This window comes from Antedon bifida, chromosome 4, assembly GCF_963402885.1.
Source record: "Antedon bifida chromosome 4, ecAntBifi1.1, whole genome shotgun sequence".
NCBI classification, from domain to species: Eukaryota; Metazoa; Echinodermata; class Crinoidea; order Comatulida; family Antedonidae; genus Antedon; species Antedon bifida.
In genome coordinates, this window is record NC_136229.1 from 23,451,468 (window position 1) to 23,473,544 (window position 22,077).

Consider the following 22,077-nt stretch of genomic DNA (forward strand, 5'->3'; position numbering starts at 1 on the left):
GTGTTTTTTCGACACGCGAGCTAGCTCTCTTGCAGCAAAATCAATGATGCATGACCGATCTTCATATTCATCCATCATACGATCACACATTGCATTGTTGGTTGTGCGTGTGGAAGTTGCAGTTCTTCTTCTGTTCTTTATTTAGGCCTAAGTGTATTTTTTTACATCGATTAATTGAGGTAATACTTAAAATATTATTATATTAAACATGTACATGTAGCTTGCTTTAGTTTATTATGAACACTAAACATTTTACAACCAAGGGAAACCTCCGCAAAGTTAGGCCTACCTGCTGAGCTGCTGAGAGCATGTATTGACCGTTGACGGAGATTCCAGACGCCTCCTATCGGGGATTTCCCCTATAACTCGTCAGTGGCGTTTCCGTTCAACACCGGCCGGTGTCGGGGGCCTGGTTTTACATGAACAGACGCAAATGCCTCCCTTTTCAGCGTTGATTAATTTGTCGAGGCTACTTTATTAATTAATGATAGCTCTAGGCCTAACATAGGCTGAATTATTAATTAGTCTTATTTAATACTGTGTAACTAGGCCTAGTATTTGTTATTATTAATATGATTTATTTTATATAAAAAAAATGTGTTGTTTTTGTTGTTGATTGTATTAATTATATTCTAAAGAAAGGTGCATCAGCAGCAGGAGCTTTTTCATGACGATTGTGACTCATTTTTTAGTTCTGTTTGCATGATAAAAACTACATTATTTTTATTTAAATGATTATGGGACCATAAAATGTTATTTTATTTATTGGTGTGTGATTACTGTCCCAGGGAAATATTTCAACTTAAAAATTTGTTTAGCAATATTGCTAATCAAACTGTTTTGTGAGTCGAGAAACATACTTTTGTATTGTAATTTTTGCTACACTTGGGACGTGTGACGGCGGAGAAAATTTGTAGAGCATTTAAGTTTTTCTTTTGTTTAATCCTGTCACCGTCATGGGTTTTGTTATGTTTAATTGTATTGTTTTATCATGTTTTTAAATGAAATGAAAATGCACAATTTTATAAATGTGTAGCAATAAGGTTGTTTTGTATAGCTTTTTTCTATCCTACACTGGCGAAATTATTCCCTGTGTCCAGCATTTGAGATCCAACACACTATATTGCGTTCACTATACGTCGCTGAGAAGATCTGCCTTCGAAACCTAGAAGAAGAAAAATCCCTATAATTGGTAGATAAAGATGATGATGACTGGAATTTCCATCATTTGCTCCCTGTAGCCACAATGCTACACCACTTCACACTACACCAACCAACCGGGAAAATTACATTAAAACTTAAAATTACAGATTCACTTTGTTATATTGTAAGGTTCTATATATTTTTGTTTGTACCTTTAAATAGTTATCACTAATATGTTTATGAGGTTAATACATTTGTTGTGGCATAGCATCTTCTGGGCATTCTGCTTCTAACCATTTGGAGTGAGTAAAGTGATTACTCTACATGTGATTTACAATCCATTTCAATTTGTTTTCGTAATGACATTTTGTGCAAATCGTAAAAGATGTTTACACTAATGACCAAGCATACAGCAGTACTGCATACAACAGTGTATTAGATAGAATGAATAATAATTGTACACTTGATTACTGACAATAAAATGTTTAATCTTAGGGAAACCTGAACGCTATTCTCCTGCCGTATTGTTTCAGTATGTTATGCAACATCCATCCATTGGATGAGCAGCGCCTGCTAATGACACTTATTATACAGTATTTAAAAACTGTATGAAATTCACCTACTAAAGAAAGTCGCTAGCTAGAATTGAACTGAATCTGAATTATAAATTTGATATAATTATACTAGTGTACTAGTCTTGCGTCTGAAGTATGTATATTGCGTTGTGTCATACTTTAACGTTTAACTAACGCTACTTCACTACAGTATATTCACCAACCTTCATTTATTAAATTTGTATAATCTCATCAAAATGAGTGAATGAACGAATACACTAATGATACTACGTAACATTGGATAGTTGGATATTTTTCAATTAACTTTTACTTGATAGAATGGCTTACTATTTATATACAGTTTATCTCAAGATCATTGACTAAAATAATAGGACAATATGTGTGTACACACAACTATATATAACTACTGATATGTTTGTTAACTTTATATCTATCAACTACCCAATTATATATACAGAACTTTGACTTTATAGTGAAATCTTAGTAGATTAAACGTATCATACGATACTACTACTGTAGATGTTGCAACATATTATCTGTGTACTGCACACACAAAATAATGCTCAACATATTTTAAATTATAACCATTTGATTCAATATTAATTCTATCATAAAATAAACAGATATTTGTAATGCATAAATATCTAAAAATATGCATTGATAGGTGAATATGTGGGTAGTGTAGGGATTTACAAACAAAAGATATTGATAACTGTTCATTGAACATATTTACTTGAAGTTTATTTTTAGTTTCTTTCGGGTCACGGACAGGTCAATCATCAAACCATTAATATCATCTTTTGTAAACTTTATCAAATTAGAAAGTTCTATTTTAAGATAGATTTTGTTAGCGTATAGTTATTTTTCTTCTGTGTGAATGTACAAATTTGTGTAGTATATCATATCATAGTAGATAAATTTATTCATACAGTATTGAGTGTGCTGCAGGTACCTGCATGTTGAAGGAAAAGTCCATGCCTGTACAATTGACAATTTATATATTCATTTTGTATTTGTATTCTGGCAGGGAAGCACTGTCTTCATAGGCGCAAGTTTAGTCAGTAGATTTAGTTTTTAGTTTATTCATATCAAGGTAAGTTAACTGTAATTAATTAAGTAACCTATGCCACGTCATTTTTATTTAATTATTAATTATGTTTTATTATTGAGTTTTTTAATGTCTTCTGACACAGAGTTATAATTGATTTATTGGTGAAATAGGTATAACCGATCTCTTGTGTGAAATGTGTTGTCATTTTTGTTAACTTTGTCTATTTAAACATCCTTCAAATTGGATGTTAAGCTGTTCATCTTGTGTTAAATGGGATATTGGTACAGTAGTTATTTACTACATTTTAGGGCTATTTAAACATAATCATGTAACGTTTCTAAACTATTACATGTTAATTACATACCTGCATCTGTATGACTTCTCTAACGGCAGTCCTGCTTTAATTTCCTTACAATTTATGAATGAATCGAGTGAGATAAAAGCGAGGGTATGACAATTGCATAATTTTATATTTTTAATATTCAATTGTTTTATCAGTCTTTAGTAACTCACAATAATTGTACAGGCGAGATATAAAGATTCTACAGCTGTTTGCATAATTAATTTGCAAAATAATTTAAATAAATGAATATAAAAAAAAAGAATAGAAGAAAATTAACGTCCTAAAAGCATAGTAAACTGCCATCCATTTTATATTGATGGTTTGCAAAACCTGACATTTTTATGGCTTTTTGTAGCAGATAGCTTAATTATATGCTGGCTGAAGAAATCTCTGACATACAGTCAGCTCTGTGCATTCGATACTTATATCCAGTCCTTTACAAGTGTTTTATGCTAATAACTGTTTTATTTCTCAGGTGAATGATTCATGTTTGTTTTTTTTTAACTCTTGAACAGTTGATAATATATCAAAATTGTTTCGTGTATTTAATCATCATCATCATCAAGATCATTGCGATCTTTATTATTTAATCTTTGTCAGTCTTTTATCATTATCATCATCATTATCATCATCATTATCATTCATGTCATATCATCATTATCATCATCATTATATCAGTTTTCATCATCATTCTTGTTATTGTTATTATTATCAGCATCATTATCAGCATCATCATCATTCTTATCATTATTATCATTATCAGCATCATCATCATTCTTATCATGATCATCATTATCAGTATCATTATCAGCATCATCATCATTCTTATCATTATTTGCATATAATCTTGCATCCTGTCATTTTTATCAGCATTTTAATAATCATTATCATTATTAATCATATCATCAATTATAATCATTATTAACATTATCATAATTATTATGGTTATTATTATCATCATCAACAATACAATGTTATTTAACAATCATTCCATTTGTCTCATTTCATAATGTACATCTATTTGTTCCTACAGCATTCCATGTTGTTAATAACTGAAATAAATTTATTTGATATTATATCTATGGCTCTAGTGTGATATATTTTTTTCTGATGTGTAATTATTATTTATGTCTTCCTTAAATGTGTTTTTTTGCATTGATATGTATTGTTGGAATGTTGGCATCAATTTTGATAATTGTACTGATTGCTTCTCATGTGTTAATTACATTAAAGGAGGTCATTTTGTGAGACGTAAACGCTCTTCATCCAATTATTGAAAATGTCGGCCAAAGCCATTTATGAAGCGACTGGTAAAGAACTGATTACAAATAGTATAGAGAACGCTGATGTAGCCAAGAACAGATATGCGACAATTACGCCAGATTGCGATTGGGACAAGATAACTGCTGAAAATCCATGGCTTTTAACTGAGGTAACATTTATTACTACTGTCTATTTTGCCAACCAATTCTTTTCACAAAAATTAAATATTGTAAGCGATCCAATGACAAAGTTCTGCAGTATTTAGAAATGTTACTCTAAATTCATCCTGATAAAAGGACAGCCAACTTCAAATACAAAGAGAATATTTTTGCAAATTTATTCATGCTAAGTAACAGTATAAGAAATTTGTTTCACCTATACCATGAGAGTTAAGCTTGGTTTCCATTGGACGCAACACAAGGACGTGATTTGACCAATCATAATTAGATGCTTGTGATAAACCGTCGCATGTGATTGGTCAACTCGCTATGTTGTTGCGTTGCGTCCAAGCTTTATGGAAAGCTCTTTAACAGTAGATAAAATAAACAATATCATACTGACTGTAGGTGATGTTTTCACCTTATAAAATAAGGAATTAACATTAATTGAAATTATTGAAATTTCTAAGAAACTTGTGGTGAAACCTGATCAACTGATAAAGCGTCGAGGTAAGCTAGGACTGATCAAGGTAAACGTTGACCTAGCTGGAGTGAAGGAGTGGCTCTCAACACGGCTCAACCAAGAAATCAAGGTACAGTATTCCTTCAACTTAAAGATGTATGTCCCCCCAAACACATAAAAATGAAGATTAATAAAAAAAAAAAAGGACTTTGAATAGGCCATTTTGCAGTTTTAATCAAGTTAATCACTTCCATATAAAAAAAAAACCTGAAAAGAATGTTTTCACTTGTAAAAAGACAAAATATGAGATTAAATTCAACCAAAAACCTGTTGACTTCTAGTTGACTATTTTTTTGTTTAAAATTACAGTTTTTTCTGTATATTTTTTTGTTTTTATCTTAAATTTTATGAATAAAATAAATGAAAAAAGACTTAACTAATCCACAACTTGGATCAAGTATTATTGACATACTTTATGGATTTAATCTTATTGTTGAAAAGAAATTATAACAGGTTTTTGTCATTATGCAAATGAGCGTTTCAGGGATCAATGTTATTGTAAGAATGATAATGAAACCTTATCACATCACTTAACCTTTTATTAGATTTTACAATTATAGAAAATATTTTGTTTACGATTACGAAAAAAAGATATAGTACTACTATAATAAGGGCCAAAATCAAACCGAGGTACATGGCATTAGAGAGTACAAACCAAATATTGCATTACCACTTTGTTATTTTATTCTTACTGAACTATTTATGCTATAGAGAATAAAACAAAATTTAACTGAAATTTCCATTTAATATTTTAAAATAACTTACTTCTAATAATTGTTCGTGAGTAAGATTACTTCGTGGATCCAACTCAAATATAAGTACATGATTGACACCAGCCTTAAAAAGACAATAACTATAAAATTTAGGCAAGGCTAACTTATGCCACACATCGGATTACAATTATACAAGAATAGAAGAAATGTATTTATTTACCATCTTAAGAATAACCTGTGCAGATTCTTCATTAGAAATAACAAATTCTTCAAATAACAGTCAACTGTACTCTGTAGTGTTAGAGCTATCCTCATGAAACAAAGTTAAATACATTTTTTTTTAAACTGATTATATTAAGGTGATCCTCTATATTAGTATTATGTACAACTACAAATCAATATAAAATTTGTACATATACAGTACATTTTTATGCAATTTAAGCTGTTTTCACACAGCTGGTCTCTGCCATGGATAGAAATATAGGATAATGTTAATTAAGTTATCTAATGCTCTCAGTAAATGAACACTTTGTATCCTATTGTATTGATTAATGCCTCCAGACATTGCACAAATTTGCATATATAATATCAATACATTTATTCCTACAGTCGTTCAGCTATTATATGCCACAGTCTTTTTTTTAAATGCATGGCATTGTTGTAAATCTAAACATTAGTACACCTGGAAAATATGAATACACAATATGTCTAGTTTCCTATTAAGGGTATGTTCAAATCCATGGAGTTATGCTTTCGTATCTCAAGCAATGTCAATTATATTTAGCGTCGTAACAGTGTTCAGACTCGCATAACTAGTGTCACCGATTTGGGCGAACTTCTGGTATGCAGGAGTAAATTTGATGGGTTGGAGAACAAAATCATTGATGCATGACTTTCGTATCATAAGTTTCGCTCACTAATTATGTACCTTGAGATGTTGTAACGGAAAAAAGATCAGTGCCGTTAGAGGTGGCTTCCACTAATCTTTTCCTGGTTCAGACCTATGGTGTTACACGCCGTGTACGATACGATACGATAGCATAACTTCGTAGGTGTGAACAGACCCTTAAATAGACTGGAAGACAATGTTTTTGAATAAATACCAGTTGTTCCAAATTTGATTCAAGGTTAACTTTAATATTAATATGTCTGCTGGTCCTAAATTCACATATTGATTATTAATAATTATAATAATATGTTAATATAAATACTGTAAGCTATAATTTTTTTGAAAATATGTTTTTTTTCATTATAAATATAATAATATTTTAATATACTAAGAAAACAGTAATTGTGGGTTGATAAATCATAATTCCTTGCAAAGTTACTATGTACATACTACTAGTGTAAGTGTTCTCAGTACATTTTTTTCCACTGTAATAAATTTAACCAATATAAATAATGGCTTATTATACTATACCTTCATAGGTATAGTAGGCATAATAATTTGATAGACTCAAAATAATATATCAAATCTCTTATTTTATGTAGATTGGAGAAGCAAGTGGCCTTCTGAAAAATTTTATAATCGAACCGTTCGTTGCTCACAAGGACGCGGATGAAGTGTACGTTTGCATCTACTGTCAACGAAACTGTGATGTAATCCTCTTCCATCATGAGGGCGGTGTTGATATTGGAGATGTAGACGCGAAGGTAAAATTATGCTTTCTGACCGTAGTAAACATTTCCACTATACAGTACTACACTCTATGTTGCTTTAATAAGACAGAATCTTGAAATACAGGAATTGTGTATATTAATATATTCTATTACTTTTCACAGGCTGTTAAAATGGAAGTTGAATTAGGTTCAAAGGTCACAGCTGCTCAGATCAAAGAAAAGCTTATGTCAAAGGTTATAGCGTCAAAACAAGAGTAAGTGTAAATCAACTTTTATCTTATACCATGATTTATTTGAAATGAATTTGAATACTATACTAAACAAAAATATGTTTTCTTTTCAGCATGATTGCAAAGTTTGTGGCCCAGTTGTACGAGCAGTTCCAGGCCTTGTACTTCACCTACCTTGAAATCAACCCTCTAGGTAAAGTATTATGGATTTTTTCTTTAAAAAATTTAGGAGTTATCAACATTGTTTATTACCGATCAAAAATATTAGTTATTATTTAAAAATCTTTGTTAATATTCAGTTGTAACCGACAAGATTTACATCCTGGACATGGCAGCCAAACTAGATGCCACAGCTGAGTACCTATGTAAGAGCAAGTGGGGTGAAATTGAATTCCCTCCCCCATTTGGAAGAGAAGCTTTCCCCGAGGTAAGACTAAATTTACTCTTCTTGACGTGAAACAGCATTTTAAAATTAGTATTACAAAGTTCTTTATTTCACCAAGTTAAATTGATGATGTTAATTTGAATTTCTTCTCCCCCATTTGGAAGAGAAGCTTTCCCCGTAGTAAGACTAAATTTACTTTTTTTTATGTGAAACATTTTAAAATTAGTTAAAATTTACAATGTTCTTTATTTTCACTAAGGTAAATTGACAATGTTAATTTATGTATGTTTTATAACAAGTTAGATAGTTTACTGACTCCATATGTAATTAATGGCCCACTACAGTTTTATCCTCAGTTATAAGCCTACTACTGTATTAACTTTAATTGGGTTGGCCACATGGCTCAAGATACTAAATAATTATTATATTTAATTATGTTATTGCAGGAGGCATACATAGCAGACTTAGATGCTAAGAGCGGTGCTTCCCTCAAACTGACCATTCTCAACCCCAAGGGCCGTATCTGGACAATGGTAGCCGGGGGAGGGGCATCCGTCATATACAGTGATACCATTTGTGATCTGGGTGGAGCTAAGGAGCTCGCGAATTACGGAGAGTATTCTGGTGCGCCGACCGAGCAACAAACGTTTGAGTATGCCAAGACGTTACTTAGCATGATGACCAAGGGAGACGTACGTCCTGATGGAAAAGTTTTGATCATTGGGGGCGGTATTGCAAATTTCACCAATGTGGCATCTACATTTAAGGTAAGATTCTAATTTTCTATTTGCTCTTCACTTTAACTTTAATCCTCCAATATTCTGTGTGAACTCCTGTCTCCTATTAAATTAACTAAAAATGAAAAACACACACAGCCTATGGTGGACATGCACTGAATGTGCCTGGTATACAGTATAGCATTTATTTAATGTAGTTGCCCAAGATTTTTAAATAACACCCTCTATGGTGGTTGTTTTTTTTTTTTTTTGGAAAAATTAAAATCCGGGAGACGTCACAAATGTTTGTGATGACAAGATATTTTTTTTAATAGCAATTGTTTTTTTTAAGAAAAACTTTGTAAAGTGTCCCGTTTTTAAAAAATAAAGTTGGAACAGAAATACCACAACTTTTACTGATCTATAATAAGTATTTTTATAATTATTTTCATTTTGTAGGGAATTGTACGTGCGCTAAGACAGTACAAAGCCAAACTACAAGAATATGGAGTGTCAATATTTGTGAGAAGAGGTGGACCTAACTACCAAGAGGGATTGAGGGTTATGAGAGAACTTGGTAAGTTAATTCATATTAAATTCATTGAAATACTAATAGGTATGTTAGAGGGAAGTAAGGACCAATGAAAAATAGCCTGGGCTAAAGCTGTATGTGGTTACCTTGTTCTCTGAGGTGAAAATCTGTTTTATTTACAGCATTATAGAATCAGTCTTCCTCTTCAAATCCCTTTAGCTAATGAATGGTTTTGTGTATATAACTTGTGTAGCAAAATTAATAACATTCCGATATTATATTTCTGTCTTTGTTTAGGAAGCAGTCTTGGTGTACCCATCCACGTGTACGGTACCGAGACCCACATGACAGCGATCGTTGGGATGGCGCTAGGTACCCGCGCAATCGAGGATGAAAACAAAGGAGACCAAATGACTGCTAGTTTCTTATTGGCTGGAAGTGCTGTAAGGTTTTTTTCTTGTTATAAGTAATGTCAATTCAAATCCATTTATCCTTTTTCTTACTACACACTCCCTCTATATTACCTTATGTACCATAGAGTTTGTCCCGTAATACCTCAAATAGGTCACTAACATACTTTAGAACATAATAGTAGTTTTTTACATGATTTAAAGTAATGTAAAGTAAGTATTTAAGTAATGTTCCAAAAACAAAGAAATAATGTAAACATGAGTATATTCATTTAATTTTCTTGAAAACATATGGTGTACTGCAAGTTTTACTTAACTTGTGTTTATTCACCATACAAACCTTAAACACTATTGAAATATTCTACAGAATATTCTAAATCTACTATACTATAATAAATTCTACTATTCTAAAGATTTTTGTCATTTGATTTCATTATAGAAAGACTCTTCGAAATCTACAACCAGCAAGGAGCAAAGTAAAAGCAGCGTGGCCTGTAAAGAACCTTGTTCTCCTACACAGACTGATGCACCAGTCAAGACACAACCATGTGCAGGAGCAAGCGATAAAAAGCCTTTATTCACTAATGAAACATGTGTAAGTACACTAACATAAGTTGTGTTCACACACTAGTGTTAAGCGTGCATAGAATGGATTTTAGCTAAACTGACATAATTGCTTGTGTGAACAGTTAACTCTCTTTAGCTTTGTCTCATTAACTCCGATATAACTCTGATGTACCTCCAATTCAGAGAAATATTTGATGAAACCTTTGGAAAATAAACAGATTTATCCTGTATAAATGTGTTTTTAAATAAATGAACGCAGAATAAGCTAAACCCCCAAGATTTACTGTATTTAACTCTGATGGCGATAAGAGCGTGTAAACGTAGCTTTAATTCAGTGTTATTATTATTATTACAACTAGTGCTGTTTCACAACATTTAATGACTTACAAATTGTTTCTTTTGACAGTCTTTGATCTGGGGACTTCAACCAAGAGCTGTACAGGGTATGCTTGACTTTGACCATTCTTGCCGTCGAAGAACGCCCTCAGTTGTTGGAATGATATACCCATTTACGTAAGTCAACTTTTATTGCAACAATTGTTGGACAAATTTTCTATTTCATAGAATCCCTTTTTCATCTTTCAAAATGAAGATTGTCTTCTCATTTAAGCACTAAATTAAAATACACCATTTGTATATAATTTCACTATTTTTAATTACTATCTAGTGGTGACCACAAGCAGAAGTTTTACTGGGGTCATAAGGAGATCTTAGTTCCTGTTTACAAGTCGATGGAAAAGGCGATGCAAGCCCACCCAGAGGCTGATGTACTCATCAGTTTTGCATCGTTGAGATCGGCCTACGAAAGTACACTTGAAACACTACAATATAAACAGGTAGGTCAAGTGAACCATTAAGGGTTATGAGTTGTTTTTGTATGAAGTAGTAGTAGTTTGTATGTAATTTTAACATTGCATATTGTATGTTTATATAACTTTTTACATAAATGTTATGTCTTTTATATATACTGTAAATTTTAGTGTTGCCTTGAGGTAAACAAATTTTAAAAAAAAACTATTATCAATTTGACAAAGTAATCTTGAATGAGAGATTTATATGTTTCAATTTGACATGCTTGTTTGCAAACCAAAGCCTATACAAATAAAAGCAGGCTACGTGTACCTTCTCCCTCGCATATTTTCTATTCCCAGCTGGCTCCATTTAGGCTGCTACATCCACAAAATCACACTTTTGATAGAAATATGATTTTAAAATAGCATTAGTACAGGTGAAACTATTTTCCAGTTTATTCACCATCATCATGAACGCTGAACGTGTTGTGAAATAGCGCACTAATAACAAGACTTCTCCAATGAGAGCGATGCCAAAGTGTTTATATTTTATTCATAAACTGTACAAATATTGTTCTTTTTCTTCAGATCCGTACAATAGCAATAATAGCAGAAGGTATTCCAGAGAACATGACTCGTCACCTGATAACATTAGCCAATAAACAAGATGTAACAATCATTGGGCCTGCTACCGTAAGTATTCTCTGTATATGCATAAATTCAAAACCTTTAATTTATCACGCAGTGGGATGCACTTTCACGCAATGTGGCACCTTCCATTACATATACACTGTGTACTCTTCCATATAGTATTTTAAAAAATGAAATCAAATTCTTTTTCTTGCAGGTTGGCGGTATCAAACCAGGTTGCTTCAAAATCGGTAACACTGGTGGTATGTTGGACAACATCCTCGCATCAAAACTATACCGCCCCGGAAGCGTAGCATACGTATCGCGCTCAGGAGGTATGTCAAATGAACTCAATAACATTGTATCCCGACATACCAATGGCGTATTTGAAGGCGTGGCCATTGGTGGTGATCGATACCCTGGAACAACCTTTATGGATCACATAATACGTTATCATGATGACCCAAATGTTAAGATGCTTGTTATGTTAGGAGAGGTAATGTACTATTTTTGTCTTTTTTAAAGTTAAAACTGTAGTATTGTAGTTTCTCTGTAGTGGATAGAATACTGTAAGCACCTGTGATTTTGAGGCTCTGTCTACACTATTAAACTTGTTTGACAAAAAAAGTGTTATTTGTCCAAATATGGTAGTGATATGCCAAAATATGGTAGTGATATGACATCATCATGTCCATAATGAACACATCACGTTTTTTGTCACATAAAGTTTGATAGTGTAGACAGAGCTTTAGAGGAGAAGGTTAAGGAATATTATTATTTCACATATTTCCATCTAATGTATTTGATATGACAACAAAGAAACAAATGCTTTATAAAGCTACAGTCAGACTTGCTCTGTTTCATGGAACGGAAGACTTCTGTGAAACGAAACAAGTCTGAATGTACCTTTAGTTAAAACGTTATTTATAAATTTGTTTTAGGTTGGTGGCGTCGAGGAATACCAGGTCTGTTCTGCTATTCGTGAAAAACGACTCACAAAACCATTAGTAGCGTGGTGTATAGGAACGTGTGCCAGTATGTTCACATCGGAGGTTCAGTTCGGACACGCAGGAGCGTGTGCCAATGGTGAAGAAGAAACAGCACGCGCCAAAAATAAAGCTCTGAAGGAAGTTGGGGCGCACGTACCAAATAGCTTTGATGACCTGGGAGAGAAAATTGGGTATGTTTGAAATGAATGGTGTACAAAAACACAATCAAACGTTTTATTTCAATTATAAACTTCCAATTGTACACAAAATATCATTGCTAATTGCTTTGTTTATTTATGTAGAGCATCTTGTGTATATATTTGTGAACAGGATTGCCACCTTTAAGAAGAATAGTGAATGATTACGCTTATGGCTATCCTTGGCAATTTGCCTAAATATATATAAACAAAATAATAAACAGATATAAATATATTCTTTACCTTTTGACATAAACATTGCTGTTTAAAATTGACGTCATCTGACCATATTTTTTAAACCCTCATACAGTACATCATCTTATTATTCTTTTTGCAGTGAAGTGTACAATAAACTTGTTGAGGAAGGAGTTGTTGTTCCAAGTGAAGAAGTTCCACCCCCTACAGTACCAATGGACTATTCCTGGGCACGAGTAAGCTATGTTATGTTTAATTCAATGAGGGTGACTAAATATATATATATATAACACAGGATCAAGAGTTGTGATAAAGAACTGTCTTGTAGTTTTGACGTATGGCCTAAAATTAGTAAAATGATAAAAAGTTATCTAGATTTAGAATCCTGGTACAGATTGCCTCCAAAATCGAATGGAGTCTTCCATGACCACCTATCTATCTGTGGTCTAAATTTGGTAAAGATCCATCATGTAGTTTTGATGGTGTCCTGCCAACAGACAGACCGCTTTGGGATGGTATTAAAATGTAAAAAAGCACATTATTAATATACAAATCTATCTAGACCTAACAAATGTATCTATGTCTAACTAGCCTAAATTTTAAAGACAATTGTTCTTGTTTGTATCTAGGAATTAGGATTAATCCGCAAGCCTGCATCTTTCATGACGAGTATTGTGGATGAGCGTGGTCAAGAGTTAATCTACGCCGGTATGCCGATTACGCAGATTATGAAAGAAGAGATGGGCATTGGTGGCGTGCTCAGTTTACTTTGGTTCCAACGAAGGTAACATAATTGTCATTAATAATAATGCTCTCAATGTGCCACATTCCTGGTACAGAAAGTGATTTTAGAAAATAATAAATAAAACAAGCTTATAATGTTTTGCTACAACTTTCTTGTGGAGTAATTCGATCTGTTCTCATTACAACTCAAATATGGAGACATTATCAACTTTACTTTAGTTCCTTTTTGTGTGTCTGCCATGCAAACATTTAATCAGTACAGTCAAATACCGGACACTCTTTAGTCTTGGCTAATATCTCTTTTTTTTCCTTTTTCTTCAGTGATGTAAAGAGTGAGTGAGTTAAAATGTGTAAGGGTTGCCTCTTCTCTTAGTGTTTGTTATGAGCTGTTGAATGAGTTGATTGATGTACTAAGAACAACATAGTTAGGTAGAGAGTCCGGTATTGACCGTATTACTGTTTTAAAAATTAGTTTTCAATAATGTTTGTTTACAGACTGCCGTCCTATGCTACAAAGTTCATTGAGATGTGCCTGATGGTAACGGCTGATCATGGCCCAGCAGTATCTGGAGCTCATAATACTATCATCACAGCAAGAGCTGGCAAAGATCTAGTCTCCTCTCTATGCTCTGGACTTCTAACAATTGTAAGTTTGCTGTTTTAGTTATATCTAACATATGCCATGTATGTAGTTCACACACACACTAGTGTTAAGCAGCATGCATAGAATGGATTTAAGGTGATCCAATCACATCAGAGTTACAACTGACGCACTGCTCGCATTGATCAATTAAACTCTTTATGCCTCTATGTCATTAACTCTAATAACATTTAATATACCTTGATTTTATTTTTGTTTAAATGGAAATATAGATTGACTGATTTAATATACTGTATGTACCACTCTTAATATTACAAATAATATTTAGACCTTTTTAAAAATCCCACTAGCTAGATGGCTCTGTTACCGTATATCCTCTGGTATTATACCCCCCTCCCACCTTATAACACGAAATTGGGCCGACTTTGGGGGGTGGGACTATACCCGAAGAAACCCTAGTTCAGGAAAAAAAATTTCTTGTAAAAACTTATCTGAACTGGCTAGAGAAAGGCCTACATGCAGACCAAAAGTCAATACTGGGACTATACCCGGGGACATAAAGTAGGGGGTGAGATTAGACCCGAAGTGGGATTAGACCAGAAGTAGGATTAGAGCAGAAGTAGGATTAAACCCATAGTGGGATTATACTCAAGGATATTCGGTATATGTACCTCATCTTATTTTTCTTGCTTTGCTTTCTTCTAAAGGGTGAGCGATTTGGAGGTGCTCTGGATATGGCAGCAAAGCAATTTAGTGAAGCTTATGATTCGAACCTAATCCCCAACGAGTTTGTGAATGAGATGAGGAAACAACATAAACTCATCATGGGCATTGGCCACAGGGTTAAATCGGTGAGCTTATTTTGACTTTAATCATTTAAATTTCAGACAACAGGATATCTGTTTTCGAATGCTGGTATCCAAATATAATATGTGTATTTTGAACAAGCTTACAGCACAAAGTCAACATACCTTGAATTTTCGACGCATGTCACATGTCTTTATCAGAAGAATCCAATGATGTTATGAGGATATCTACTGAACCCCTTTGGAAATCAATGCCTTAGCACTGAAAGTGTCATTCAGTATAAAGACAGGATAAATAAATATCTGTGATTATGAGATTCATATATATTCACTTTGTTGTCCTTCTCACTGTCAACAGGGATGTGCAGAATGACTTTTATACTCGACAACAGTGTAATCGAGTAGTGCGTGCCGTCATTACAAACAAAACAAAATTAGCGGGAAAAGAAAACCCAGTTGGGATTCCATGTATAGAAAATAATTGTTTGTTTACCCTACTCTGACATAATTTTACTTTCATTCATTCATTCATCAGTGGAAAATTATTTCCATTTTTATCATTTGCATATAAAATATACATAGAAATTATGTATATTCATTTTATGCTAAGTAGTACATTTGAGCATACTTACCAAGAAATTATTAGGGGTTATCCCTAACTACAGTATACGTATCTATGTTTCACTGTTTGTATTGCTTTTTATTATTTGCTTTGGGCTGCCTGAAAACAAATATGTTAATAATTGTTTTGTTTCTTGGAAAATATAATAAGCCGATATTGTCACGCAACCTTTCACTTAAAAAAATTAGTGTACTAAAAATTATACTGTACAAAAGAGAAAATGAAATGATGTATGCTAATTAAATTGAATTGTTAGCTGAAGTGATTGTATCGAAATGAGTAATAATTAATCACAAAGTATAATTAATAATATTTGAAGCAAAGGAAGATTTTGTTTTATATCATAATGATTATTAGGTATTATTGATGATTACCAAATTTAAATATGTTATTGCCACTGAGACAATTCTTTTTCACAAATTTGTTCACTTCATTTTGATGAGTGTTTTAAAATGTGAATAAAGTTGAATCATATATTGTGTCACCTACTGTATGCTACGCTATTGTTTTGTTTGACCTCTGTATGGTAACTGTTTTTAACTCAAATGCCAAATAAATTCAATTCAATAAATATCTTGTTATAGAATGCTGTGCACATATTTTAACCTGCATGTTACATTTAGTTCATGCTGATCACCTCTTATCGTAGTTTTTGTATTTCATTTATATATTATTTTATTTTGTTCTAGATCAACAATCCAGACATGAGGGTGGTGCTTCTTAAAGATTTTGCACAGAAGAACTTTCCAGCCACACCATTGTTGGACTATGCATTGAAGGTGGAGAAGATTACCACTGCTAAGGTATGATTGTTACCATCACTATGTGTTCTAGCAGCTAAGGTATGATTGTTACCATCACACTATGTGTTCTAGCAGCTAAGTATGATTGTTACCATCACACTATGTGTTCTAGAAGCTAAGGTATGATTGTTACCATCACACTATGTGTTCTAGCAGCTAAGGTATGATTGTTACCATCACACTATGTGTTCTAGCAGCTAAGGTGTGATTGTTACCATCACACTATGTGTTCTAGCAGCTAAGGTATGATTGTTACCATCACACTATGTGTTCTAGCAGCTAAGGTATGATTGTTACCATCACACTATGTGTTCTAGCAGCTAAGGTATGATTGTTACCATCACACTATGTGTTCTAGCAGCTAAGGTATGATTGTTACCATCACACTATGTGTTCTAGCAGCTAAGGTATGATTGTTACCATCACACTATGTGTTCTAGCAGCTAAGGTATGATTGTTACCATCACACTATGTGTTCTAGCAGCTAAGGTATGATTGTTACCATCACACTATGTGTTCTAGCAGCTAAGGTATGATTGTTACCATCACACTATGTATTCTAGCAGCTAAGGTGTGATTGTTACCATCACACTATGTGTTCTAGCAGCTAAGGTATGATTGTTACCATCACACTATGTGTTCTAGCAGCTAAGGTATGATTGTTACCATCACACTATATGTTCTATACATATTATACATACAGTAGAGAGAGCGGTTTTGGAAAAGTTTACAGTACTTACGGAGTGTACTTTTAGGAGTGTTTGGTATTTAGTGAATGTGGTTGTGGAATATTTCCAGTATTTAGAGAGGAGCAGTTTTGAAACAATTTCCTGGTGTTTAGGGAGTGTAGCAATCATGAAGGAGAAAAGTATAAATATTTGATACATACAGAGTACACTGAGTATACTGATATAAAATATTATAAAACCATTCGTAAGTGAAAGTCTGTTGAACTCAATGAATGTTTATGTTATACGAAACCAAACATTAATATGTTTTATATTGTCGATGTAAATTAATTTCTAGCATTTGTCTTTCACTTGTGTTTTATTGACCGTAATAAATACTATAATGCTTTAAACAGGCCATAGAGATATTTTATAGTGATAATATAATATCTCTATGAACAGGCTGGTTATGTTTATATTTAACATAAGGTATTTAATGTTTAAACACTTAATTGATAGTTCCTCGTATTTGATTAATGATGAGTTCCCTTTGACTAGTGTTTGCCTATATGTAAACTCATTAACTGTAAAATACAAAATACAAAAACTAAATGTAGTGTCTATTTGTCCTGCTATTATATGATTAATTTGCACTATTTGCAATTATTTGGCAATACAACACAAGACTTCCAAAAACCTTTTATTTAGTTATGTAGTGTCTATTTGTCCTGCCAAAGGCCTATGCACAACAAATCATTTTTTTTTCAAAGCAGCAAAAGAAATGTTTGAATAAAAAATGGTAAAAATTAATTACCAATTCTTATCTTTAATTTGTTATCTTTATATTTTACAGAAACCTAACTTAATTTTGAACGTGGATGGATTCATCGGAGTTGCATTTGTTGATCTATTGCGCAACTGTGGAGCATTTACTCCGTACGTATTTAAATTTCAACATTATAGTATTTTATATGTTATGATACTGATCATTTAATTACACAGTAGATCCCTTATTTAGGGGACATCCCACGAAATGAATTCACACATTTGCTTGTCACGAGATGACACTTAAAAATAAATTAATAAAATATTTAAATTTAATTAGTAATAATTAGTATCAGTAATAGTATATTTAATTTTTACTTTCTATGAACCAGAGATTCCAAAATAAAAGATTGAATGAATATATAGCATCAGCCATCTCATGCTTTAGACTCATGGTCTATTCAAGGGACACCTCTATTAAGGGGACACTTTGTTGGTCCCTTAATAGAGGTTTTACTGTATAATTACAAATTAAAATAGGAGTCTAACCAAGAGTTCCGCTGGAAATAGAAATATCTAGTTTACCTCCTCAGTGGTGCTATTACATGCAAACACCATATGTATCATTATGTATTAGGAAATTGATGTTTTGTAACAACTGTAACATGCATATTATGTTGCATATTATGTTTTTTTTTTAATGTATAAAACTGTCAAAGTAGTTCCCTCTCTGATTTATGTATTGCAGTTGTCAATATTTGTCCTAAGTGATTGTGTTTCAGTGGGATTTACCCAGTTTCGCAAGAAAATTGTTGATACTATACGTACATATGACCTGTGACCTAAAAAAAATCTTCATATAAACAAAGGCTTATGTCGATAGCAAATTATTCATTATTCCAGATTATACGCGAGGATTTTAAAAGCAAAAAAGAAAACAAATTCTTTACTTGCATTGAAGCATTATGATTTATTTCCGTGTGTGACATCTTGTATGTTGAAGGGAAAGATACAAGTAGTATTAAATAAGAATACAATCCACAAAGTAACCCCTTTTCAATAAAAAGAATCAATTCAAGTTTAAGTTCTGTATCCGGGTGCCTGCTATTTTGCTCTTAAGCGCTAATGTTTATATTTAGTGCCATCTTGTGTGTGTATCTTGTGGAGGGATTAAACATACCTACAATATTAGGAAGTGTGTCATATTATTCATTGCATGCTGGGATATTGGGACATGTTTCCCCTCTCCCCACCTAGACACTGTTTTGATGGTGTCCAGGTGACGCCCGACGACACATCTATTAGCCTGACCTGGTTGGTCATCGGCCGTCGCAAATTAAAAGTGCCCCCCTATTTATCGATTGATTACCTTTACTCATAAGATGCTTTCCACATTGTGATGGTAGTCCTGGGTTGAAATCTAACACGAGTCCATTATTGTTTCTGTTATGAGCTTTAGATTGGCATGTGTGAAAGGACACTAACCTAGGTGTAAATCTTAGGGTCCTGGGTCCAAATCCTGTATGAGTCTAATGGCACCATTGAATATTTGTCTTTGTGACCTAGATTAATGAATTATCACAATTTGGTATAAATTCCAAGGTCTTGGGTTCGAATCCTCTATGAATCAATTGGAACCATGTAAATATTTGTCTTTGGTATAAATAATGAGGATAAAATGTATTGATAATGATATATTGTTGTTTACAGTGAAGAGGCTAATGAATATGTCGAAATTGGTGCCCTCAACGGCTTATTTGTACTCGGCAGAAGTATGGGATTTATTGGTAAGTGTATATTTCCTCCACTGTATCAGAGAATAGTTGGCTCAGAGAAAAGTTTAGGCGGTCCTCAAATAATTATTCTAATCAAGATATTGCTAACCAAGATATTTATATGTACACACATATATCAAACCACTATTCATTATTACTAACTAAATATGTACAAAATAGATATATTGTTTACATACTTTAAAACTTGTTTCTTTGTAGGCCACTATCTTGATCAAAAGCGATTGAAGCAGGGCCTGTACAGACATCCATGGGATGACATCTCATACATTCTGCCTGAAAATCTACCAGACATGCAATAAAAAGCTGGCCTAGATCGTGCATCAGTACAGCGATAATAATAGTATAACAATTAAAGATTAAATTAATGATGTTGCTTTTCACAATTTACTTATTTATAAAATCTGTCTATTTAAATTAAATATCTAGATTCAGTATTTTAATTTTCATTAATCAAGATTTCCATTATATTATATATATAAATACTGTATGAATTATGTTCATGTCAATATGAACATAGTATGACCATATATGAACATAAAATAAACCATATGAACATAGTACAACCATAATATGAACATAATATGAACATATCATATCCAATATGAACATAGTATGACCATATAGGAATGATCATAATATGAACATAGTATAACCATAATATGAACATAGTATATTCCATATGAACATATTATGGCCATTGAGAATAATTTTTTTTTAATGTGAAAATTCCATGACAAATGTTGAAAATGTTAAAAATTATAATGTTCAGGAAGTAAGGAGGATTATAACATTATTATGTGAACAAAACTAATATTTGTTCGTAGTGTTGATATTCTAAAAATACCAAAACATAAAATGTGTAACCTTTTTTCCAAGTTTGTTTTTTTTATACTGAATTAATTCATTAATTTTTTATTTTTGTCGAGAGTGGAATAAATAAGACAACTTCCCATGTTGTAATAGCAGCTGATAATATGATGACCACAGTCTGTTTCTGATTTAAAATTAATTCTTTCAAATTACGATCGAAAATGGTAGTCCCATGGGCCTATTATCGATGAAGTTTTTGCAAATATTTCTCTTGACAATATGCTGTTTTTGTTTTTATATTAAGTAACTATAACTATTTCTACAGCAATAGATTGTAAGGACAGAAAGTTCTTAGATACATGGGCTTACTTTTGAGAATATGTATACCCCACTGGGCATATACAGTGCTTACTTAAATACAAAAATGAGTGATTATTCGTGGTGGTAGAAAGAGTTTAATGTATTTTAGTGCTATGGAATATTTATTATATATTTTTCAAATTGTGTTATTAATTGATTAATTACCAAAAGAATAATTAAGTAAAAACACCCAATTGTTGATGTAATTATAGAGTTCGATTTGAGAAGTAACATGTAAAATAAAGTAGGTCGGTGCCCTTTGATCTTATCGTCTGCCAGTCCTTAACATTAAATGTGTAAACTATACCGATGCACTTACTGTGTGTTCTGCCGAAAATAAAAAGGGGAATAACCTTACTGCTCTTTGGTGGTAATATGTAAACGACAAACGAACAGGTTGTTAAGGATAATTAATACTTACAAACAGTAAATAGGATAGCTCTATTCTTGTTGTGTTATGGTTATTTTCTGACAATACTATGATTGATTAAAGGGCAAACCAGTGTCCAGTGAAAAAATTATAAAAAGAATGTTTCGACCCTTTAATTTTTCGACAAAGCTGCCGATTATAAGATGATGATAACGCAAGGTATGCATATAGTGCAATATTATCGCATAATTGATATTTGCATGACTTTCTATTAGATGATATAAATAACGAAAAATGGTCATTTCGAACCTTTTTTGACACTTGTTACTATATAATGTGATATGCGCATAATCAAATAATGTTGTCTGTGCATGTTACCTCAATATGGCCGTTTTCGGAAAGAATTGCCAAAAACTACATTTTATAATATGTATTGAGGTTACATGCGCACACCAGTATGTTATTCTGTGCAAGTTATTATGTCAACAACAAATAAAAGAGTCGAAATTTAGCCATTTTCGAAGATTTTCCTGTACAGTACTACAGGGATTGTTTCGGAAAATGGCAAAAAAAAAACGACTTTTATAATATGGATTAAGATAACATGCGCACACCACATTATGAGATTCTGCGCATGCTATTATGTCAACAAATAAAAGGATCGAAATTTAGCCATTTTCGAAGATTTTCCTGTACTATAG

The 22,077-nt window shown here is 32.5% G+C and overlaps 1 protein-coding gene and 1 long non-coding RNA gene across 3 annotated transcripts in view; both read left to right on the top strand.

Annotated features, from left to right (window-relative positions):
- The window catches only part of LOC144841071 (uncharacterized), an 83,385-nt gene that overhangs the window by 1,144 nt on the left and 60,164 nt on the right, over window positions 1-22,077 (top strand). The window lies entirely within an intron of this gene.
- Window positions 99-20,294, top strand: LOC144841031 (ATP-citrate synthase-like). 2 transcript variants are annotated; one of them, XM_078697179.1, is made up of 24 exons: window positions 99-179; window positions 4,346-4,544; window positions 5,004-5,126; window positions 7,261-7,422; window positions 7,552-7,643; window positions 7,733-7,812; window positions 7,919-8,046; window positions 8,451-8,771; window positions 9,180-9,297; window positions 9,550-9,695; window positions 10,102-10,257; window positions 10,636-10,742; window positions 10,897-11,065; window positions 11,609-11,713; window positions 11,868-12,146; window positions 12,592-12,830; window positions 13,174-13,267; window positions 13,661-13,815; window positions 14,271-14,421; window positions 15,084-15,227; window positions 16,494-16,607; window positions 18,129-18,211; window positions 19,751-19,827; window positions 20,035-20,294. In XM_078697179.1, the coding sequence occupies exons 2-24, from the start codon at window positions 4,392-4,394 to the stop codon at window positions 20,133-20,135; spliced, it is 3,297 nt and encodes a 1,098-aa protein (XP_078553305.1). In that variant the 5' UTR covers window positions 99-179; window positions 4,346-4,391; the 3' UTR covers window positions 20,136-20,294. The 2 variants fall into 2 exon arrangements, with proteins under 2 accessions (XP_078553305.1, XP_078553306.1); XM_078697180.1 differs by lacking the exon at window positions 99-179 and adding an exon at window positions 3,517-3,587.